Here is a 24,222-nt window from a genome sequence, read left to right on the forward strand (position 1 = left end):
ACGAGAGGGAAAGGAATTTCTGAACCCAGGTCTGACTTCAAAACTACTCCCTTCATGCCTCTCCCAGCTATGTGGAGAGGGTGGGAGCAGGAAAGGGGCTGTCCCCTCACTGTCCCTTCAGTGAATGAGGGACACTCACTGAGGCTCTTCCTGGCGTCCGTGTTGAGGATCTGGCTGGCCCGCTTAGATCGGAAGTAGTTGCTGGCGATGTTTTCACTGTTGCTCCGACTGAGCATGAGCCTGTAGCGGTCCTCCTCCTGCTGAGATGCAGATGCCCACGGTCACGCCCCTCGTTTGTGCCCCTGGCACAGGGTTCAGCAGCCTCTGGCATCCTGGGCGGTGGGAGCCACCCCAAGCCTCCCCCAGGTTGTCACAGGGCTGGAGCAGGCTCTTCCCACTCTGGTGTATCCCACACCATAGACCAGGTATCCCCATACTTTTTACACAGGGGGCCAGTTCACTGTCCCTCAGACCGTTGGAGGGCTGCCACATACTGTGCTCCTCTCACTGACCACCAATGAAAGAGGTGCCCCTTCCTGAAGTGCGGCAGGGGGCTGGATAAATGGCCTCAGGGGACTGCATGTGGCCTGCGGGCCGTAGTTTGGGGACACCTGTCATAGACCCTGGACTCATGGGTGGGATCCCAGGCGGCTCGGGCTGGGGAGTCACAGTCTGCAGCCAAGCCTGCACCGGACCTCCCCTTCCTTGAGATGGGAAGGGCCTTATTCCATCCGACAAAGCTCAAAACAGGGTGTCCTGCCAGCTCCCACAGGGGCCAGGGTGATGCACAAACCCCAAATCTATCACAACGTGTTCACAGAACAGGCAATAGGACACATTCCTTGGCTCACAGGTGCATTAGTAATCATTAGAACTGGAATCCTAATCTTTTTATCACCAAGGGCTATTATTTTTCACCACTATCGTGGAACTTGTTTTCTTCAGACTAAATCTCCTTTTTCAGGGAGTTGTCCTTCTCCCACTTGATGGTTCCAGTGGAGTGAGCATTCATAGTGCCCAATACTACCTGTGACTCCCAGCCGCTTGCTGAACAGCTGGACATGTGACCCAGACTGCACCAATCACAGAACCACATCTTCCTAAACACAGTAATTGGTCCAAGAGTAGGCCCATGACCCAGGCAGAGCCAATCAGAATCTCTCCCCAAGCTGTAGTTTAAGGATTCTTTAAGACAATGGTCTCCAACCCCAGGCCATGGACTGGTACCAGTCCGTGGCCTGTCAGGAACTGGGCTGCACAGCAGGAAGTGAGTGACAGGTGAGCAAGTGAAGCTTCGTCTGTATTTACAGCTGCTCCCCATCACTCCAGTTATTGCCTGAGCTCTGCCTCCTGTCAGATCAGCAGAGGCATCAGATTCTCAGAGGAGCAAGACCTCTATTATGAACATGCATGTGAGGGACCCAGGTTGTGCGCTCCTTATGAGAATCTAATGCCTGATGATCTGGCACTGCCTCCCATCACCCCAAGATGGGGCCATCTAGCTGCAGAAAAACAAGCTCAGGGCTCCCACTGATTCTACATTATGGTGAGTTGTATCATTATTTCATTACATATTACAATATAATACTAACAGAAATGAAGTCCACATTAAATGTAATGCCCTTGAATCATTCTGAAACTATCCGACCCCCTAGCTGTCCCAGTCTGTAGGAAAATTGTCTTCCATGAAACTGGTCCCTGGTGCCAAAACGACTGGGGACAGTTGCTTTAACAAACCAGGCCTCTCTTCCTTTTAGATCACCAATGGCCAGCAGCCATCCTTCCAGCCATATGGAGAAAGCCTGCAGCTAGCATACCAAGGGAAGAAGGAACAAGAGGTGAAGACAGACACAGACCCCGACTGTTTCAGCCCCTAGATCCAGCCATGCCTGAAACTGGTCCATTTATGTGAACTAAAAAATTCCCTATTTTTCTCATGATTGTTTGCTTTGGCATCTCCCTACACTTGGAGCTGAAAGCATTCTGACATAACCTCTTTGTGGTCCCAGATTAAGAATGTCTTTTTTCCTGGCAGCAACTTGCCTTTTTTTGAGAAGCTGCCAGTCAAGCTTTAGACCAGCATGAGTGGCCCCTTGCAGCCTGAGTTGCTCAGCCAGAGATGTTTGGTTGGAATTCATTACCCTAGGAGTGGCCTTATCATAACTACAAAGGTATATTCTACATGGGTTTTCTGAAATATTTGTAATGGCTTAAGGTAGAATCATCTAATTATGGCAAACAGACCAAATCTGGCCTGCAGACTGTTTTTGTAAATAAAGTTGTTTTTTGTTTTTTGTTTGAGGCGGAGTTTCACTCTTGTTACCCAGGCTGGAGTGCAATGGCGCGATCTCGGCTCACCGCAACCTCCGCCTCCTGGGTTCAGGCAATTCTCCTGCCTCAGCCTCCTGAGTAGCTGGGATTACAGGCACGCGCCACCATGCCCAGCTAATTTTTTTGTATTTTTAGTAGAGACGGGGTTTCACCATGTTGACCAGGATGGTCTCGATCTCTCGACCTCGTGATCCACCCGCCTCGGCCTCCCAAAGTGCTGGGATTACAGGCTTGAGCCACCGCGCCCGGCCTGTAAATAAAGTTTTATTGAAACACCACTCATTTGTGTATTACCTGTGGCTGTTTTGCACTACAGTGGCAGAGTTAAGTGGTTGTGACAGAAACCATGTGGTTCACAAAGCCCAAGATATTTATGATCAGGTCCTTTACAGAAAAGTTTTGTTGACCCCTTGTTTTGAACAAAACTCTGAGTTTCTCCATTAACTTAGCTTGTAGCTACTGTCCCCAGCAGCTGCCAGAGGCCCAGACACAAGAACACCAGCAGGGGGTCCAGCTGCCTGGGTCCCTCTCTGGTGGCTCTGCCTAGCCTGTGTCTCTGTAAATAACATCAACTTTCACATCGTTGTTCATGGACTTGTGTCGTGGAAGCTGTGCCTGCAATCCAACCCTTGATGACCAGGCCATGCCAAGGGACCTGTGGACCCCTGCTGGTGCCCTTCTGTCTAAGCCTTTGGTGGCTGCTGGGGACAGTAGCTCCCAGCTAAGTTAACAAACTTGAAGAGTTTCCCTGAAAATAACTCTGCTTGGCCGGGCACAGTGGCTCATGCCTATAATCCCAATACTTTGGGAGTCAAAGGCAGGCAGATCATGAGGCCAGGAGTTTGAGACCAGTCTGACCAATGTAGCTCTAAAACCCTGTTTCTACTAAAAATACAGAAATTATCTGGGCGTGGAGGCAGGTGCCTGTAATCTCAGCTACTCAGAAGGCTGAGGCACGAGAACCACTTGAACCCAAGAGGTGAAGGTTGCAGTGGGCCAAGATCATGCCACTGCACTCCAGACTGGGTGATGAAGTGAAACCCTGTCTCCAAAAATAAAAAAGAAAACACCCCTGCTTTAATAACATGCATTTCTGTTGCACCACAAAATATAGGAGACAGGTTCTTGCCACTGAGCTTAGAAAAAGAAAAAAAAAAAAGACAGAATATGAGAGAGAGGAAAATAAAGTGACAGGAATCCCAATTACTGCTTCCTGAACCCTCTGAGTACGCTTTTGGTCTGAGGATACCAGCTGGGGCCCAGGAAACTGGAATGTGCTGCTTGTCCTCTGGGTTTGAGGCTGAAGCCTCTGTCCTTCACCAGCAAGATGGGCCACTGGGAACTTGGTCTTTATGACCGTGAGTGCCTTTGAATGAGGGCCAGAGGGGGTTGAGGGTCTAGATGCCAATGGAGGGACATGAAAAGAATTCAGCCTTGGCCCCTTCTTTAATCCTTAGGCGGGAGGAAAGTAGAAGACCAGCTCTCTGCAGTCGTGCTGACCCATGGCACTGCGGGCAAAGCGCTCCCATCCCCAACGCCCCACTCCCTCTCCCAGGGGCCTCACCATGTTCGGCTCGCCGCTGTCTGCTGCAGAGGTTTTGTGGGCTGGTTTGTTCTGTGGCCCAGTTGAAACTGCTATGAGAAAACAAAAGCTGAAGTCACTGCTGCCTGGTGCGAGGCCCAGAGGAGGGCGCAGGTGGAGGTGGGGTCAGGCCTGGCTCAGGCTTCAGCACGGAGGATACTTCCCAGCCCAAGCCAAGGGAGGATTTTAAGAAACAGCAAGAGGGGCTCAGGTACCGGAGAAGCCCCTTGCCTGCTTCCAGGCAAGACAGCAGGTGAGGGACTTGGAAGCCCACGGCAAGGGTGGAGACAGACGGGAAGGATGCTACATCCCAGAGCATGTGGGAAATGGAGCAGGCTGGGGTCTCAGCAGGGAGGGTGTCAATGCCATCTCTAAACATCCAATATTTCAGACCTGGATGAACACTCTGACCCAGCGGGAGGACTCCTGGCAGGCACTGTGGGCTCCCCACGTGGGCAGAGCCAGCTCCTATCACTTGGAGCTGAAAGCATTCTGACATTACCTCTTTGTGCTCCCAGATGAAGAATGTAAAGCCACAGCATGCCTGGCTTTACTCTGAGACTCATCAGAAGTGAGAAGGCCTTCAAGGTCATCTTACCCAACCTATTCTTTGTAAAGAAGCCCAGAGAGGGACAGTGATCTTTGTAAGGTCACACAGGAGGTCAGCAGCAAGAGTGGAAGTTGAACCAGGCCTGAAACTCTGAACTGTGGGTTTCGACCAATGGTCCTCCCACTCACTGCTGTGACCGTGACTCTGGACCCTCTGAGATTGTGTCCTCATATGTGAAATGGGTAGAAAACCTGACAACAGTCCATCTCAGGGCTGTTGTAAGGATGAAGAAGTAACCATGCTGATTAGGGTAATGCCAACGTAGCAAGCACTTACTATGTGCCAGGCACTGCTCTAAGGGTTTTATGTGTATTAATATATTTCTGGGGTTTTGCGGGGGTGGTTGTTTTGAGACAGGGTCTCACTTTGTCACCCAAGCTGGAGTGCAGGGGCATGATCTTTGCTCACTGCAGCCTTGACTTCCTGAGCTCAAGCGGTCCTGCAGCCTCAGTCCCCCAAGTAGCTGGGACTACAGGTATGCACCACCATACCTGTCTAATTTTTGAGACGGCGTCTCACTCTATTGCCCAGGCTGGAGTGAAATGGCACAATCTGGGCTCACTGTAACCTCTGCCTCCCGGCTTCAAGCGATTCTTCTGCCTCAGCTTCCCAAGTGATTGGGATTACAGGCACCCACCACCACGCCCGGCTAATTTTTGTATTTTTAGAAGAGACCGGGTTTCACCACATTAGATGCCTGGCCAATTTTTGTATTCTTTTTTAAAAACAGCGTTTCACCATGTTGGCCAGGCTGGTCTCAAACTCCTGGATTCAAGCAATCCACCAGCTTCAGCCTCCCAAAGTGATTACAGGCATGAGCCACTGCACCTGGTTTATTAACACATTTCAAGCCTTACAGCAACTTTAAGAAAGGTGCTGTTATTGACCCCCATTTCACAGATGAGGACACCAAGTCCCAAAAAGGTCACGTAGGAAATGGTGCTGCCAGAATTCCAACCCACATCTGTCTGCCTCCAGAACACACTGCTTTCTCAGAGTCCTGATGTGTCAGCTACCCAGGGTCACGTGTCCGCTACACCCACAGCCTGCAAGGAGAGGCCCACGCTCCCTGCCAGTCTGCAGGATGGTGAACCGTGAAGGAGGGCAGGGAGGGCAAGGGCCAGTCAAGCTCCTGACCTACTGGGAGGGTGGTTTTGAAGATGGCGGGCTGTGGGATCTTCCAGAAGCCGTTATCTTCATCCCAGCAGGACTCACGCCGAATCTTCTCAAGGTTGCTGTAGTTACAGTCCCTGCGAATCAGGGGCTGCACCTGCTCCAGAAGCTGCTGCAAGAGCATGGAGTCGCGCTCCTGCCGGCGGATGGTGGCCAAGTAATCAATCTTCTCCAGCTGAAACTCGGACTGCAGGTCCTTGATCTCCACCTCTGCGGCCCGAAGCTGAAAGCAAAGGACGACAAGCAGTGAGCAGGGAAAGACACCTTCCCTTCCACTCACTGTCCTGCCGACAGCCAAGCATCATCTGTTCATTGGCCTGATCAGCCATCCATTCTCATCCCCACCATCCATCCAGCCATCCTTCTCTCCATCCATCCACCTTCTCTCACACCCACCCATCCTTCCAGCCATGCAATCACCCTGCTGCCTCTCCACCCAGCATTTAAATGAGCACCTAATTCTGTCCCTCCAGCCCTGCAAAATGTAGGGGAAAAGCTGATCAGCAACTCCAACAGCCAGCCCTCAGTCACTACCCCCATTGTACATTTTATTCTGGAGCCTTTGAGAAGTCCCCACACCCAACATCACAGTTCTAAAGGAACTCAGAGAATTGCACAAGTGACTTCTCTAAGGAGGGCAGCAGGCCCAAACTCTCTGACCTGATGATCCTCACTCTCCCACTGCCACAGCCCTGTGTTATGGTGTGACAAACACTGGACCTAAGAGTAAGACCCACCTTGATCTGATCAAGGGTTCCAGATTCCTTTGGTCTCCCACTCAGGTCTCCCAGACTGGTCCCCTGGTCCCTCCTGAGCACAGGTGACTGCCAGCCCCAGCTGGAACCACACTCTCTCTGAGTCCCACCAAGACACCCGGGTGCACAGTCTGTTTCCACAAAGAGCAGGTACAGTTTGGTTAGTAAAGAAGGATGTAGGGCCAGGCACGGGGGCTCATGCCTGTAATCCCACCACTTTGGGAGGCAGAGGCAGGAGGATCTCTTGAGGTCAGGAAACCAGCCTGGCCAACATGGTGAAACTCCGTCTCTACTAAAAATATTTTTAAAAGCTGGGTGTGGTGGCGCAGGCCTGTAATTCCAGCTATTCGGGAGGCTGTAGCAGGACAATCGCTTGAACTTGGGAGGCGGAGGTTGCAGTGAGCCAAGACAGCACTACTGCGCTCCAGCCTGGGTGACAGAGCGAGTCTCTGTCTCAAAACAAACAAAAAAAGAATCAAGTTGTGCATTTGTAATTTGTGCACTTAATCGTTAACAAAAGTGAAAACACTAAACAGAGTTGTCTTGCCCTGGTACTCTCGTCACAGTACTGACCACTCCTTGATATGCTCTTGCTTACTTCTCCACTGTGTTATTTCTTACACAACACATACACACATGCATGCACACACAACATACACAACATACACACATGCCTACACACACACATATAACACACACACTGGGAGGCAAGCTCCATGACAACGGGACATAATCCATCGCTGTGACTGCTCTGCCTGCCAGCATCAGAACAGGGTGTGTCACACAGTAGGCGCTTAATAAATGCTTTCCAGCCTGGGCAATATGATGAGACCCTGTCTCTGCAAAAAATTAAAAACATTAGCCAGGTGTGGTGGCACACACCTGTAGTCTCAGCTACTCAGGAGGCTGAGGCAGGAAGATGGCTTGAGTCTGGGAGGTGGAGGCTGCAGTGAGCTGACTGTACACTGCACTCCAGCCTGGGTGACAGAGAGAGACCCTGTCCCTAAAAGTAAGTAATAAATGCAGGCCGGGCGTGGTGGCTCACGCTTGAAATCTCAGTGCACTGGGAGGCCGACGAGGATGGATCATGAGGTCAAGAGTTGAAGACCAGCCTGACCAACATGGTGAAACCTTGTCTCTACTAAAAATACAAAAATTGGCCAGGCATGGTGGCATGTGCCTGTAGTCCCAGCTACTGGGGAGGCTGAGGCACTTGAACCCAGGAGGCGGAGGTTGCAGTGAGCCAAGATCGAGCCACTGCACTCCAGCCTGGGCGACAGAGGGAGACTCTGTCTCAAAAAAAAAATAATAATAATAATAAATGCCTGCATGCTGTGTAAAAAGTAGAAGGCTGCCTGGCTTCCCACGGGTGTAGTGATGCCTGGATACGAGGGTCTCGCCCACCTCTAGGAGCCCAGCCGGGGGGCTGACCCGGGCCTCACCTTCCTCTGCATCTTCTCCAGCAGCTTGCTCTTGGCCCGCACTTCCTCCTGGATGGAGTCGTAGACGTTGAGCAGCACCCAGTCCCCGCTGTCCTCATCCGCGCTCTGCAGGGCGGCCACCAGCTGCTTCCTGCGCTCGTCTGCGAACCGCTTGAGTCGCTTGCGCTTCTCCTTCAGGTCCTTGTTCTTGGCCTGCTCTCCACCCACCACCTGCCGCTCCAGCAGCTGCAGACTGCCGGCGCCATGGAGAAAGCCCAATGAGACAATCTCTGCCCATCGCCGAGCACCTGCCATCCAGCAGGCTCCAGGCTATGTGTGAGCCCACCAAATCCTTCCAACCCCACTTCACGGGGAGGGAAACCAAGGCTCAGCCACAGGACGCTGGTTGCTCAGAGTCACAACCAGATTCCTGCCCAACTCCCTGCCTGTGCACTTGACTGCAGTGGTTGGTCAGGGTGGGAATCTTCCTGTGGACTCAGCTAACCCATCCCTCCCTTGCTAACCTCCCAAGCTGGGGGTCCCTACAGCTGAGTGGGCTTGTTCTGTGTCTGAGGTCACTGGCATGATTAGAAGAACCCTGGGCTGTGAAAAATGCTCAATATACTCAGTGCACAATATTTAATCAGGCAGGAACGTGTACAATACGTGGTTAAGACTATTTATGTCCAAAATGCTCAAAAATAGAGTTTTGTCCTTTAAAGGTACAAATTTGGCCGGGCACAGTGGCTCACTCCTGTAATCCCAGCACTTTGGGAGGCTGAGGCAGGCAGATCACCTGAAGTCAAGAGTTTGAGACCAGCCTGGCCAACATGGTGAAACCCTGTCTCTACTAAAAAACATAAAAATTAGCTGGGCGCCTGTGGCAGGTGCCTGTAAGTCCAGCTACTCGGGAGGCTGAGGCAGGAGAATCCCTTGAACTCAGAAGGTGGAGGCTGCAGTGAGCCGAGATCACGTCACTGCACTCCGGCCTGGGGGAAGAGAGCAAGACTTCATCTCAAAAAAAAAAAAAGGTACAAATGGTAGGCTGGGTGCGGGGCTCACGCCTACAGTCCCAACACGTGGGGAGGCTGAGGCAGGTAGACTGCTTGAGACCAGCCTGGGCAAGAGAGAGAGATTCCGTCTCTACCAAAAATAAATAAATCAATACAATAAAAAATCAATAAAAATGCACTAATGCCGAAAGAAAGGTACAAATTTTAAATACAGAGAAAGACTTACGGGAACTCCCACCTCACTGGCTAATGAAGAGCCACAAACATGTTTCAAACCCCACCTCTTTCCAAAGGGAGTGGGTTGGTGGCACCCAAAGGCTTACTAAGGATTTACAGAAGGAGGAGAGGATCACGCTCGGGAGAAAATGGAGCTTTGCAACCCAAGCGGCCAGGCTCTGGCAGCTTCAGGCTCGGCTCCATGCTCCATGCCAGCCGGCACAGAAAGGAGTCACGTCTACAGCACTGCTCTGTTTAAAATCCTGCTGTGGGGCTGGGTGCGATGGCTCATGCCTGTAATCCCAGCACTTTGGGAGGCCGAGGCAGGTGGATCATGAGGTCAAGAGTTCGAGACCAGCCTGACCAACATGGCGAAACCCCGTCTCTACTAAAAATACAAAAATTAGCTGGGTATGGTAGTGCACACCTGTAAGCCCAGCTACTTGGGTGGCTGAGGCAGGAGAATCGCTTGAACCCGGGAGGCAGAGGTTGCAGTGAGCTGAGATTGTGCCACTGTACTCCAGCCTGGGTGACAGAGCGAGACTCTGTCTCAAAAAAAAAAAAAAATCCTGCTGTGGGCCTCCATCAGTATGAAGCCCGAGCACTCGAGGAGGGCACACAGAGTCCCACCTCCATTTCCCCTGCACCCCCACCCAGTCACACCAGCTTCACTCACTGCTCGCACGTCTCTAAAAGCCCCCGCCAGGTCCCACCTCCACCCCTTTGCAGGCGCTGTGCCCTGTCTCTAGGATGCCGCCCCTGCAGCAAACCTTATTCATGTTTCCTCTTCTGTGAAGGCTCCCAGCCTTCCCTCCACACTGCACTGAAAACAGCTAGGACACGTGCCAAGTGTGTGCTACGTGCCCGGCACGGGGCTGCCACACTACAGGGAATGCCTCATTTTCACCCTCACTGCAAGCTTCTCACTCTGGGACTGGTATCGCCCATTCTGAAGACGGGCAGTGAAGGCACAGAGAGGTTTCAAGTCGGCCCGAGGTGGCAGAGCTAGTGGAGGAGGCAGGCTGGCACGTGCTGGAGAGCAGGGCTCTCCTGGCCAGGCCTGTCTTCTGCCATGGCCTGGGGGCCCTTGCGGGTGAGGCAGCAGCTCACTCATCCTTGGGTCCCGTGCCCCGCACTCAGGAGTTGCTCAGTTAAAAGTGTTTGAACTGTGGTCTCTGGGACCGGGTCTCCCCCTGCTGAACCCGTGGATGACCGTGGCATGGAGGTCAGGCTGACATCATCATTAACAGAAGTGAGAACCAAGGCTCAGAAAAGTTAAGTAACCTGACACAGCCACACAGCAAGTGAGGAAAGCCCAGCTCCACACGTGGTCCCAGAGAGGGCCTGCAGATGGCTTGTCCTGTGGGTGAGTGGGTCTCACATCAGGGAGGGCACTGGAGGCCAGGGGGCTGGGGGCTCGGCTGGGACAGGAGAAAAGCCTGCGACACCCTGCCCTGGGATTCCTGAAGGCTGAAGGTGGGGCCCTGCCAAGGCCGGGAGGGTGAGATGCCCTCACTTTCTCCCTAGAGTGGCTGCTCCCCAGTAGGCCTGACAAGGGATGCTGGTGGCAGCCTGTGGAGCTTCCAGAGCAGAGCCCTGCCCACCCAGTCCCCACTGCACCTGGAGAGGGGATCAGGGCCACCCCACCCCATTAGAAGGGAGAGCTGGGAGGAGCTATGGTGCCCCCACTCCCCGCCGGCTCCCGCCAGCCCCATGCTCTGCTGCTTACCGGGCCAGCACCTGCTGCTGGTCCACAACGGGCAGCAGGTCGTCGGCCAGCACTGCCACGTCCATGCCCATGCTTTCCCTCCTCACGTCGGCCTTGGCTGGCGGGGGCTGAGGCTGAGCCCCTGGGGCCTCAGCCTCTAACCCCATGTCAGGCTCTGCTGTCGGTACCACCTCCAAGGCCACTTCCGAGACCAGATCCGCCTCCTGAGTGTGAAGAGAAACCCAGGTGGAGGTAGGAAGGCGGCCCCTGCGATGGCTCCCAGGCGAATGTGTCTCAGAACACGGCCATTCCGCCAGCTGCAGCCGGGACAGATCAACTCTGGCTCCGGGACATCAGTGACACAAAAATACGCCCTATGGAGTTCTTTTTGTTGTTGTTTCTGAGGCCTGGGCTCACTCTGTCACCCAGGCTGGAGTGCAATGGTATGGTCTCAGCTCACTTCAACTTCTGCCTCCCAGGCTCAAGCGATTCTCCTGCCTCAGCCTCCTGAGTAGCTGGGATTACAGGTGTCTGCCACCATGCCTGGCTAATTTTTTTATTTCTAGTAGAGACAGGGTTTCACCATGTTGGCCAGGCTGGTCTTGAAATCCTGATCTTGTGATCCGCCTGCCTCGGCCTCCCAAAGTGCTGGGATTACAGGTGTGAGCCCCTGGACCCAGCCCCCAGCCCCCTGTTGAGTTTCTTACTGCTGCCATTCCCACTGACACCCCCAAGCTGGGACCTCCCACAATCCAGTCTCGACAGGCAGCTGGTGCCATCTTAAAATAGAAAGAGATGGCATCGCGTTCCCAGTGAGAGCCCTGCACGACTTCCCGTCGTGTTTGCAGAAAAGGCCAGTTTCCTCCTACCAGCTCCCCGCCTCCACAGCCTCCAAGCCTCCACAGCCTCCACGCCTCCACAGCCTCCACGCCTCCACAGCCTCCCCGCCTCCACAGCCTCCACAGCCTCCCTGCCTCCACAGCCTCCCCGCCTCCACAGCCTCCACGCCTCCACAGCCTCCACGCCTCCACAGCCTCCCTGCCTCCACAGCCTCCCCGCCTCCACAGCCTCCCCGCCTCCACAGCCTCCCCACCTCCACAGCCTCCCCTGCCACCCTGGCCTCCATTTCCATTGCTGAGAAAGTCAAGGTCCTTCTGGCCATAGGACCTCGGCACTTGCTGTCCCCTGCTTGCTGCTTCCCCTGCCCCTCCTTCATGCCTGGGTCCCACTCAGAGTCACTTCTAGCCCCAGCTGCCCTGGCCTGGCATCATCCGTGCCATGCCCTGCTGGGAGCCCACCCCAGGCCCCATGCACAGCCCACACTCAAGTCCAGATTCTCTTGCTATAAACGTGGGGAGATTGAACGCCTCCTCTCACTCCCCTGGGGTGTTCAAACCAGGCTCCCTGAGAGTGTCTTAGGGGCCACCGGCCCTAACCTGCAGCCCTCATCCTCTGTACACGCTGCGCCTCAATTCCTTTACACAAAGGCCACCAAGGCTAAGGAAGCTTTGAAAGTCACCATCTAGAACAACAGGACTTTTCCACTCAAGAAAGAAGACGGTTCCTCCCACTGGACACTGCCTGGCCCCGGGACATGGGCCACATGCCTGGGGAAGGCTGGGGTGATTGTTCTCAGCTCATGGATGGGAAAACTGAGGCACAACAGGTAGGAGACAAGCTGGAGCTTCCCAGGAAGGTGAAGAGAACACCCCGCCCGCCACACTGAGGGCCTGGCCCAGGGAGGTACTCACAGGCCTGGGCAGGAAGTCATCAGCCGCCTCGGCTTCGGGACTGGCATCCCCAGGCTCCAGCAGGTCTGTCGGCACGGGGTCCTGGGAGGACAGAGGGGTCGGGGGAGGAAGAAGGCTGATGTGGGCCAGAATCATCCTCTACTCCCCGACCCTAGGCCTCACTTCAACGCCCCAAGGCCACCCACCACCTCTCAACCTCCCCTGCCTGTCACTCCCGAGAGAAGGGGCACAAAGTGGGAAAGAGACAAGGGGGAGAACAGTGAAGAGAAAAAACGGGGAGACAGGCGTGTGGGGGGCACCTGCTGTGTGCCAGGAGCCTTGTCTGCATCTGCTCATCTGAAGCATCCCCATTTTACAGATGAAAAAACGGGGCACAGAAAAATCACACAACTAAGGAAGTGGTAGAGCTGGGATGTCTCTCTCTAAATAAACACACACAGACACACACAGACACACACAGACACACACAGACACACACAGACACACACAGACACACACGTGCATGCACAGGCACACACACACACACACACACACACACACACACGAGGACAGAGAGAAGAAAAGATGACTCTTTTTGTTTTCTTTGAGACAGTCTCGCTCCTGTCACCCAGGCTAGAGTGCAGTGGCATGATCTTGGCTCACTGCACCCTCTGCCTCCCAGGTTCAAGTGATTCTCCTGCCTCAGCCTCCTGAGTAGTCGGGACTACAGGCACCAGCCACCACACCTGGCCAAGTTTTGTATTTTTTAGTAGAGACAGGGTTTCACCACGTTGGCCAGGCCAGTCTTGAACTCCTGACCTCAGGTAATCCACCTACCTCTGCCTCCCAAATTGCTCGGATTACAGGCATGAGCCACCATGCCTGGCCAAGAGGAGCATTTTTTAAAAACAAGAGGACTGTTGAAAAGGGAGAAGATGTTGGTCAGAGGGGCAGGGTGGAGGAAGGGCAGCATCCCAGGGGCCTCGTGGTCACTGAAAGGTGGCTGGATCCCCACAGACCCCCCACCCAGTCACTATGGAGCTCACGAGCCAGTGAGGGTTGCCCAAGGCTCCTGCAGGCCCAGAAGCTCAGTGTAACCACGGCAACTCTGGCAAACTGTACAGCTGTCCCTCCGTTGGCAGAAGGTGCCCAGCTGGCATCACCTTGCATCTCGACCCCAACTTTCTTATTGAATTAGAGCATGAGACAGAGCTTCTCCTCCCCAGACCCCTGGACCCCAGTGCCCCGAACCAGCCACCAGTGCCAGAGCCACAGCAGACACAGTGGAACCACAGCCATTGTGCACAGCAGCAGAGGCCACGTGTGTGGACAGTGTGTGGACAGTGCGCTCCGGGCCCCCGGCAAGCTCTGGCTGCTCCGTGTTCACATCCACCCACGACATCAGCTACCTGCACGGTGACCTTGGGGACGTCTGCCTGGGGTGCGTCTGTCCCGTCTGCGGTGGAGGACAGTCTGGCCAGCTTGGCTTCCACCTCAGCAAACGGGTCCCACAGGCCTAGTAACCCCTGCAGGGGCCCCTCCTGCGGCTCCTCTTCCTGGAGGTAGTTCTGCTCCCCCAGCAGATGCCCGGGGGACTCCTGCCCGGGGCACTCATCCAGACAGTATCTGCTCCCGGACTGCACAATGGGCATGCAGACCTCCACGTTGGAGGGCTCCTCGGGCCCAGGGAAAGCCTCAGACGCAGAGGTCTCTTCGAGCGTGGATGACTCGCTGAAGCACGGAGAAATCTCAGACTTGGAGGGCTCCACTGTGGGCAGCTCCGGAAACCTGGGGGAAAGCGCCGTCTTGGAGACATCGTCACTGGGCAGAGGGTCAGCTGTGGAGAAGACCTCGGGCTTTGCCACCGTCTCATACTGGAAAGCAGGTGGGTACTCAGACCTGCTGGCAAACTCAGCCCTAGGCATGACCTCAGCCTTGGACATGACCCCAGCCTTGTAGAGGACTCCCGCCTGCAGGACAGCCTCTGCAAAACGGAGAACTTCCTTCAGGCTTTTAAAGGGTCAGAAGGAGAGACCCTTCCCTAGAAGGTGGCCCCAAGCCCAGTTTTTAAAAGACCACCTTAAGAGTCAGAGACCCCTAGGCGCCCCCAGAGGCTGGCTACAGCCTGCCTGCCTTCCCATCTCTGCCCCATCAGAACCCAAACCCTGCCTCCTTCCACCTCTTCCAGGAAGCCTTCCCTGACCAACATTGATTTCTCCAATTTTTGACCTTCACAACCGCGAAGTGCTGGACTCATACATCACACCCTGCCTTGGGGGCACTCTTTACACACTGGCAGGCTTCCTGGGGCCTCGCTGCCTTCCAAGGCTGAGAGCTCAGCAGATCTCATGCCCAGGTGCGCTAGGGGCCCTCACAGGAGTGCCCAGCACAGGGCTCTTGTCCACTGGATATGCTAGATCCACTCGAGCTAAATGAATGAATGCTGTGGATGAACGTCAGAGCTCCAGAAACCAGACAATCTGCTGGAGGCCTCATATTCGATCCGGACTAGAGGGAACACTCCAGAAAACAGAAAATTCTAGAATCTGCCCCCTCCTCTTCCCCTAAGTCTCCTCCAGGAGTGGGTCTCCCTCCCAACTGAGGCAGGGCTGCGTTCACATGGGTCCCTTACTGCTCCCGCTCAGGGGCTCCCGGCGCCTCTCTTACCTCCCACCCATTTCATTATCACTGTGTCCCAGGCCCCTCTAAGAGGGTCTGGATTTCCCCTTTGCTGAAATATGGCATCCACTCCCCAGCTAAAAGGCCTGGATCTCCCTCAGCCTCGTTTTCCATATGGTTATGGGCAGATTCAGGGAGTCCTACCTCACTGGATTGGGGAGAGGCTCAAAGAGGGGGTGCAGGTAAAGCACCCACACAGTACCCAGCATGCAGTAACCCAGGACAGGCAGTACCGACGGTGCGATCAGCATCGTCATCTTACAGGCCTGGATTCTACACTGTCCATGAGTGCCAGGAAGTCTGGGCTTCTGGGCAGCATGGTGTTGAGTGACACTGGTGTGAGAGAGCATCCTAGGACAGCAAAAGGAAGACAAAAACTAAGGGCGGGGCGCGGTGGCTCAGGCCTGTCATCCCAGCACTTTGGGAGGCCGAGGCAGGTGGATCGCTTGAGCCCAGGAGTTCAAGACCAGCCTGGCCAACATGACAAAACCCCGTCTCTACCGAAAACACAAAAATTAGCCGGGTGTGGTACTGGGCACCTGTAATCCCAGCTACTCAGGAGGCTGAGGCATGAGAATTGCTTAAACTTGGGAGGCGGAGGTTGCAGTGAGTCAAGATCATGCCACTGCACTCCACCCTGGGCAACACAGCAAGACTTCATCTCAGAAAAAAAAAAAAAATTTTTTTTTTTTTTTTTTTTTAAAAGAAGACAGCCGGGCGCAGTGGCTCACGCCTATAATCCTAACACTTTGGGAGGCCGAGGTGGGTAGATCACCTGAGGTCAGGAGTTCAAGACCAGCCTGGCCATCTTGGTGAAACCCCATCTTTTTTATTTTTTTTTTAAAAAAAGGAAGACGACAAAAACTTCCAGACAGGTAAAAAGTTGTTGCTAAGGATTAAATCCTTATTATGGGATGTGGTTGCTTTGGTAACAGAGAGGCTCAAAAGTAAGAGAGACTATGGAAAGCACAGAAATGTGGGGTTCGCCTCTAAAGAAAGGGTGGCACTTCATCACTCACAGTCTGCCTTGAGCTGGGGCCGAGCCTGCCCTTCCCAGTACAGTGTTGTGGGTGAGAACACTAGCCCTGGGGCCAGACTGCCTGGGTTCAGATCCTGACTCTCCTAAGCAGCTGTGTGACCATGGGCAAGTTACTTATCCTCTCTGTGCCTCCGTTTCCTCATCTATATGATGAGCATACTTGTGGTACCTACTTTGCTGGACCCTTGTGAGGATGAAACAGACCTGGGCCTGGGGTATGGAAAATGTTCTGTGACGTAGTTACTACAGTGAGGTGGAAAGAGGCCACCTTCCCTCAAGACAGCCCCAGGGGACAAGGAGGACCCACCTGTCTCCTTCCGCAGGTTCTCCTCCAGCGTGGACAGCCTGACATCATAGGAGTTGCGCATGGCAGTGATGTCTTCCTCCAGCCTGGCCCGAGACTCCTGCTCAGCCTTATAGTCGGCTTTCAGGCGGGCCAGGCGCTCTTCATACTCCTGGGAGAGGGAGGGCGTGGGCCAGAGGGCAGGCAGCATTTTATCATCATTTTGAAACCCACCTTTCAGTATTGTTATTTTTTGTTGTTCAAACAATACAGAACATGTAAGTAAGCCAAAAGAATCCAACTGTACAACACTGTGATAATTACTTGCTGGTGAAGACTTTTCTAAACTGTTCTTGATGCTTTTTGGTTTTGTTTTGTTTTTGAGACAGGGTCTCACTCTGCTCCCTAGGCCAGAGTGCAATGACATAATCATGGCTCATTCCAGCCTCAAACTCCAGGGCTCAAGCAATGCTCCTGCCTCAGCCTCCCAAATAGCTGGGACTATGGACATGCCACCATCAAATAATTTTTTGAAAAAACTTATAGGCTGGGCCCAGTGGCTCACACCTCAGCACTTTGGGAAGCTGAGGCAGATCACTTGAGGCCAGGAGTTTGAGACCAGCCTGGCCAACATTGTGAAACCCCGTCTCTACTAAAAATACAAAAATTAGCCAAGCGTGGTGGCGCGCCTATAATCTCAGCTACTCGGGAGTCTGAGGCACGAAACCGCTTGAACCTGGGAGGTGGAGGTTGCAGTAAGCCGAGATCACTCAAGCCTGGGTAACAGAGTGACTCTGTCTCAAAAATAAAATTAAATAAAATTAAAAAATGAAAAATTTACAGAGTAGGGGGGTCACTGTTGCCCGGGTTGGTCTCAAACTCCTGGCCTCAAGTGATCCTTCCACCTCGGCCTCCCAAAGTATTGGGACTACAGGCATGAGCCACCGTGCATAGCCTCTCAGTGTTTTGTTTTGTTTTTGAGACAGCGTTTCACTCATGTTGCCCTGGTTGGAGTGCAATGGCATGATCTCTGCTCACTGCAACCTCCACCTCCCAGGTTCAGGAGATTCCCCTGCCTCGGCCTCCCAAGTAGCTGGGATTACAGGCGCCTGCCACCTCATGCCTGGCTAATTTTTTTTTTTTTTTTTCAGTAGAAATGGGGTTTACCATGTTGGCCAGGCTGGTCTTGAACTCCTGACCTCAGGTGCTCTGCCAGCCTCAGCCTCCCAAAGTGCTAGGATTACAGGTGTGAGCCACCACGCCCGGCCCTCTCAGTGTATCTTTAACAGGCCAGTAACATACGCATTTGTTTGCAATCTATTTTATCCACACAACAATATATCATGAACAGCCTTCCACGTGGGCAAATACCTTTCTGCCCAATTGCCCTCAACCCACCAATGACAAAATACGTTTTTATTCCCCCACTCCTCTCCATCTTTGCTGTCATTGCAGCTCTCATCCAAACAGCCACCTGCTCCTCATTTCCATTCTCTCTCTGGTCCCAGCCTCTCCCCAACACAGCCGTGGTGCCCATCCCCTGATTAGGATTTGACAGTGGTGTCCCATGTTCATGGATGAAACGTAAGCTCCTCAACTTGACCTGAGTCCCAAGTGATCTGGCCCTGCCTACCCCTTGACTGCTATGATGCAAATTTGGGGCCTCCTAGCCACACCCACGTCCTCCTGGCCCCAAGGCCTTTGCCCTGCTCCCTGGCAAGCACCTTCCCAGCTTAGTGACCCCCCTCAGAGAGCCCTTCCCTGACCACTCTCGGAAGCCCCCCTGCACTGCTCTCTGTTCCTTCCTCTATTGCTTTTTTTTTTTCCCCTTTCTGAGACGGAGTCTCACTCTATCTCCCGAGCTAGAGTGTAGTGCAGCAACTTTGGCTCACTGCAATCTCTGCCTCCCAGGTTCAAGTGATTCTCCTGATTCTCCTGCCTCTGCCTCCCAAGCAGCCTAGTACACACGCACACCACCACGCCTGGCTGATTTTTGTATTTTTGGTAGAGACAGGGTTTTGCCATGTTGGCCTTGAAAAGTGATGGGATTACAGGCATGAGCCACCTCGCCTGGCCTCTATTTCTTCTTAACACGCTTTCTGAGCTTCTATTATGCTATTTAGTGTGTGTGTGTGTGTGTGTGTGTGTGAGAGAGAAAGAGAGAGAGAGAGAGAGAGAGAGAGAGAGAGAGAAAGAATTTGTTTTTGTTGGGGTGTAGGGTTGGAAAATGCCATGTTGGAGCATGCTGCTCCCCCAGGAAATGTTCATTCTGATTTCCTGGGATGGTTTGTGAAACTTTTTCTTCTTGGAGTTGATCTTGCTGCCAGTGGTCTCTCCAGGCCCATTGTTGATGGTTTCTCCTTACAAGACAAACTCCTCTTTTCTTTGGTGATACTCCTGGTGCCTGCCCCTTGGGATCACTAACTGTTTCCTCCTTGAATGAAGATGTCTCCATCTGTTACTTTTTTATTGAGATGGAGTTTCACTCTTGTTGCCCAGGCTTGAGTGCAGTGGTGCGATCTCAGCTCACTACAACCTCTGCTTCCTGGCTTCAAGTGATTCTCCTGCCTCAGCCTCCAAAGTAGCTGGAATTACAGGCATGTGTTACCACACCTGGCTAATTTTTATATTTTTAGTAGAGATGGGCTTCACCACATTGGCCAGGCTGGTCTTGAACTCCTAACCTCAGGTGATTTGCCCACCTTGGCCTCCCAAAGTACTGGGATTATAGGCATGAGCCACTGCACCCAGCTTTTTTTTTTTTCTGTTGCCCAGGCTGGAGTGCAGTGGCACAGTCTCAGCTCACTGCAACCTCCACCCCCGGGACTCAAGCAATTGTCCCACCTCAGCTTCCCGAGGAGCTGGGACCACAGGCACCCACCACCATAGTCGGCTAATTTTTTTGTATTTTTGGGAAAGATGGGGGTCTTGCCATGTTGCCCAGGCTGGTCTGTAACTCCTGACCTCAAGCAATCTGCCCACCTCGGCCTCCCAAAGTTCTGGGATTATGGGCATGAGCCACAGCGCCCAGCCTCCATCTTGGGAAAACAGGCTGCCACCTGTGTGCCCAGGATTGGCACTAGCCTGCTCCTCCTTGGGGAAGGTTTCTGTTTCTTGGGTTTGGAGAGATGGGTCTCCCATTCCATTCTCCTGAGGTGCCTCCTGGGGCTTTGGCTTTTGCTTCTTTTAGGGGTTTTCAACATTTCACTACCCCAGCATGAGGACTCCTGGGATACAGTCAAGGGCAGGACATGCTTGCCCAGGGAAGGGGTGTGAACAGGTGCAAGTAGGTGTGAATAGGTGTGAATGGCTGTGAATGTGTGAACTGGTGTGAACAGGTGTGAATGGTGTGTGAATGGGAGTGTGAGCTCTCTCAGCAGCACCCTCCTTCCTCACAGCCCTCCACAGCTGCCGTCTTCTGACACCAGGGCATGAACCATTGCTTCCTTCATGATAGTCTCTATTTATTTGATTATAGTTTATTGTTGACCTCCCTCCCCCAGCAGAAGGCACCCTCCAGAGAGCAAGAACCACATCCTGTCTTTTTTTTTTTTTTTTTTTTAGATGGAATCTTGCTCTGTCACTCAGGCTGGAGTGCAGTGGCACGATCTCAGCTCACTGCAACCTCTGCCTCCCGGGTTCAAGCGATTCTTCTGCCTCAGCCTCCTGAGTAGCTGGGACTATAGGTGTGCACCACCACACCCAGCTAATTTTTTATGTTTTTGGTAGAGACAGGGTTTCACTATCTTGGCCAGGCTGAAAGGACCATCCTGTCTTGTAGCCTCAGACCCTACCAGAGGAGGGATTCAATGAACACCTGCGGAACCAGTAAATGCAAGAGCAGCACTGCAGGGTCACGGGCATGCAACACATTCAGGTGTCTGTCACACACGGCCCGAGAGAAAGGCAGGGCACTATGAATTGAAGGTAGTCTGGGACACTCTGTCTTCTGGAGTCACTGCTGATAGAGGTGCCTGCTACTGTAGTGAGCCAGAGAGACGGGACAAGGACAGGGATGGGGTGGGCAAGCACCATGGCACACTCCCAACCCTCCAGATCCCTTTGGCAAATACAAAGTGGCATAGACAGCACTGACTTAGGCTCCCAGGGAGGGAGACAAGGAGATGGAGAGTAATTCAGCTGTAACCATGCATTCTTCCATACATGTTTAGCTACCCTTGTACCTCAAAACAACGCCTGCAGTGTTACCAAGGCCCAAGGACACTCCATGACCAGGCAGCTCCTCAGACCCTGCAGCCCTCTCCTCCGCTGCCCCTGCTCTCGCTGCCCTCCTCACCCAGCTGGCATCAGGGCCCGTGACTCCAGTCAGCAAGCATCCCTGACTTCCTCACCCAGCCCCTCTATTGCTTTCTCCCAGCCCAGCCCTGACCCTGGTTAAAGCCAGGCCTCACCCTAGCAATACACGGATGGAAACGCACACATATGCACGTGCACGTGCACACATACGCACACACACACTTATGTACACATACACACAAGCACACAGGCATGCACACAAGCACACATCTGCACACATGCATGCACACACACACTTACGTACACATACACACAAGCACACAGGCATGCACACAAGCACACATCTGCACACATGCATGCACACACACACTTATGTACACATACACACAAGCACACAGGCATGCACACAAGCACACATCTGCACACAGGCATGCACACACACACGTGCACGTGCACACATACGCACACACACACTTATGTACACATACACACAAGCACACAGGCATGCACACAAGCACACATCTGCGCACAGGCATGCACACACACACGTGCACGTGCACACATGCATACATATGGACACACCTGCACACTTATGTACACATACACACAAGCACGCACAGGCACACATAGGCATGCACACATGCACACATGCGCACACATACACAAATTATTTCATTTATTTGAGTCAGAGTTTCGCTCTGTCACCCAGGCTAGAGTGCAGTGGCATGGTCTCAGCTCACTGTAACCTCCGCCTCTTGGGTTCAAGTGATTCTCCTGCCTCAGCCACCCAAGTAGCTGAGATCACAGGCATGTGACACCACGCCCAGCTAATTTTTTCTATTTTTTTTTTTTTTTGAGACGGAGTTTCGCCCTTGTTACCCAGGCTGGAGTGCAATGGCGTGATCTCGGCTCACCGCAACCTCCGCCTCCTGGGCTCAGGGAATTCTCCTGCCTCAGCCTCCTGAGTAGCTGGGATTACAGGCACGTGCCACCATGCCCAGCTAATTTTTTGCACTTTTAGTAGAGACGGGGTTTCACCATGTTGACCAGGACGGTCTCGATCTCTCGACCTCGTGATCCACCCGCCTCGGCCTCCCAAAGTGCTGGGATTACAGGCTTGAGCCACCGCGCCCGGCCTAATTTTTTCTATTTTTAGTAGAGATGGGGTTTCACCATGTTGGCCAGGTGGGACGTCTCATGTGAGGCTGGTCTTGAACTCCTGACCTCAAGTGATTCTCCCAAAGTGCTGGGATTACAGGCCTGAGCCACCGCGCCCAGCCCCAGTCTCACTTTTAAACATGGGCCCTGAATCTCAGGCAGGCGGGCTTCTCCATGGCTGAGCCCACAGCCCCAGTCCTACCTGTTAGCTCCATCTTCCCAACCCTCCGCTCCCCCCACATTCCCTGCCTGTAAATCACAGAGACAGGGAGGCACAGGACTCCCTCACCTTCCCGTCCACCTGCGGGTCTACCCGGAAGCTCCACCTCCTCGGAACCCAAGCACCCAGCTCCAGGGCCTTGTGCTTACGGCCCACCCCTCCTTCCTAGACCTCGACTTCTCCCTCTGTGCTGGATCACTCCTGACGGTCTACAAGACATGCTCTCTTGCTTCCAACATTGAAAGCATGAAAAGCCCCTTCTTGGCCCCACATCCCCCTCCAGCTAGCGTGTCCAGCACGCAGCACACACGCGCAATATGCCTGTTAAGGACTGAACGGCGGAGCTGACTCCCAGCTCCTACTTGGTACATGACACACAGCCCACCAAGGAGAAGATGCCCCTTTGTTTCATCCTCTTACATCCTCAGAAAGCAGCAGGAAAGCCGCTAGCAGATGAGACAGAGGCTCAGAGCGCTCAAACAACCTGGCCGCTTTCGCAGAAAGTGAAAGCTGGGCGGACCCTAGGAATCTTCTAGTCCAAAACCCTGGCTCAGACTGGGGACCCAAGGCCATGCCTTCTTCCCTACAAAGACGGGCCTCCTCCCTTTTCCTGAATGAAAGGGAAACATGGTTCCAGGCGCATAGTAGGTGCTCAATAAATATGAGAGTTGTGAAAAAGAGCACATGGAAGGGAGGAGGGAAGCAGGGAGAGCAGAGGGGCGGGGGGCACAGACATCTTCAACCCTTCCTCCAAGCATGGCTCACAGAAGACACCTCAGGGCTTCTTGGAATCCTGGTGGCAGTGACATCAGGCAGTAGCACCCTGACGCAGTGGCCCCTGGGCCACCCCATGAGGAGGAGGAGGCAGGCGACCCCTTCCCCAGGGCAGAAAGCACTCCCATCAGTGGCACCTCTGAGGGCCTGCCAGGAATAGCGTCGCTTCTCCCTGGTGACCACCAGGGGGCGGCAGTTCCCTACTTACTGGGCAGCGGGGACGGCCGGCCCCACCAGGTTCTGGGAAAGGAAGCCTCCCTCCTGTGCAGCCCGCCCCACCCCTGCATCTGTGACCAAAGGCCCCCAGGCTGCTGTGTGACTCCATGCCCACTCCAAACTCCAGCAGGCTCACTTCTCTGGTTTCTGTGGGCTTGCCTGCATTCAGCCAGGGTAGGCAGTGCCCGCCGCGGAGCTCCCAGAGCCTGCAGGGGCGGGCGGCATCCACTGGGGGCACCAACGAGCCTCTCCCCAAACAGCACAGGTCCCACCCGTCACGTGCAGCCCCCGAGGCTCCAGGGTGAATTTCTCCCAGGCCTCCAGCCTGCAGAACTGAGTCCCTCCAGTTCTTCCCGTCTGCCCCAGAGGCTGGGCCCCAGGTCCCCAGAGGGTCTCCAACAGGGGCTTCCAGGGCCTGAGGGCGCACCCCAATGGGAGGTTGTAGTTGAGTGGCCGGGGTCCAGCTGTAGACACATCCAGGCCCAGTCCCTGGAGAGTTCGTTCTGCCTGGCATTAGATTCCACATCAGGAAAAGCCTTGGCCTTTCTAAAGGGACTATCAGGCCCGGCGCAACGACGGGTCACACCTGTAAATTCCAACACTTTGGGAAGCCGAGGTGGGAGGACTGCTTGAGCTCAGGAGTTCAAGACTAGCCTGGGCAATGTAGACAGACCCCCATCTCTACAAAACAATGTTAAAATTAGCCGGGCGCGGTGGCTCAAGCCTGTAATCCCAGCACTTTGGGAGGCCGAGGCGGGAGGATCACGAGGTCAAGAGATCGAGACCATCCTGGTCAACATGGTGAAACCCCGTCTCTACTAAAAATACAAAAAATTAGCTGGGCATGGTGGTGCGTGCCTGTAATCCCAGCTACTCAGGAGGCTGAGGCAGGAGAATTGCCTGAACCCAGGAGGCGGAGGTTGCGGTGAGCTGAGATCGTGCCATTGCACTCCAGCCTGGGTAATAAGAGCGAAACTCCGTCTCAAAAAAAAAAAAAAAAAAAAAAAGTTAAAATTAGCCAAGCATAATGACATGCACCTGTGGTCCCAGCTACTTG

The 24,222-nt window shown here is 53.7% G+C and overlaps 1 protein-coding gene across 3 annotated transcripts in view; it reads right to left on the reverse strand.

The window, feature by feature from the left end:
• Window positions 1–24,222, reverse strand: part of KIF17 (kinesin family member 17) — a 48,315-nt gene that overhangs the window by 1,843 nt on the left and 22,250 nt on the right. For 2 of the 3 annotated variants that reach the window (XM_074380192.1, XM_074380194.1), the window contains exons 7-14: window positions 16,565–16,712; window positions 13,949–14,523; window positions 12,561–12,641; window positions 10,831–11,033; window positions 7,894–8,125; window positions 5,661–5,919; window positions 3,896–3,966; window positions 140–260 (exon numbers count right to left, since the gene is read on the reverse strand). In XM_074380192.1, coding sequence (XP_074236293.1) covers window positions 140–260; window positions 3,896–3,966; window positions 5,661–5,919; window positions 7,894–8,125; window positions 10,831–11,033; window positions 12,561–12,641; window positions 13,949–14,523; window positions 16,565–16,712 — 1,690 coding nt within the window. The remainder of the gene's footprint in view (window positions 1–139; window positions 261–3,895; window positions 3,967–5,660; window positions 5,920–7,893; window positions 8,126–10,830; window positions 11,034–12,560; window positions 12,642–13,948; window positions 14,524–16,564; window positions 16,713–24,222) is intronic. The other variant, XM_074380193.1, reaches the window with a different exon arrangement.

This window comes from Saimiri boliviensis, chromosome 11 (assembly GCF_048565385.1).
Source record: "Saimiri boliviensis isolate mSaiBol1 chromosome 11, mSaiBol1.pri, whole genome shotgun sequence".
Lineage (NCBI taxonomy): Eukaryota > Metazoa > Chordata > Mammalia > Primates > Cebidae > Saimiri > Saimiri boliviensis.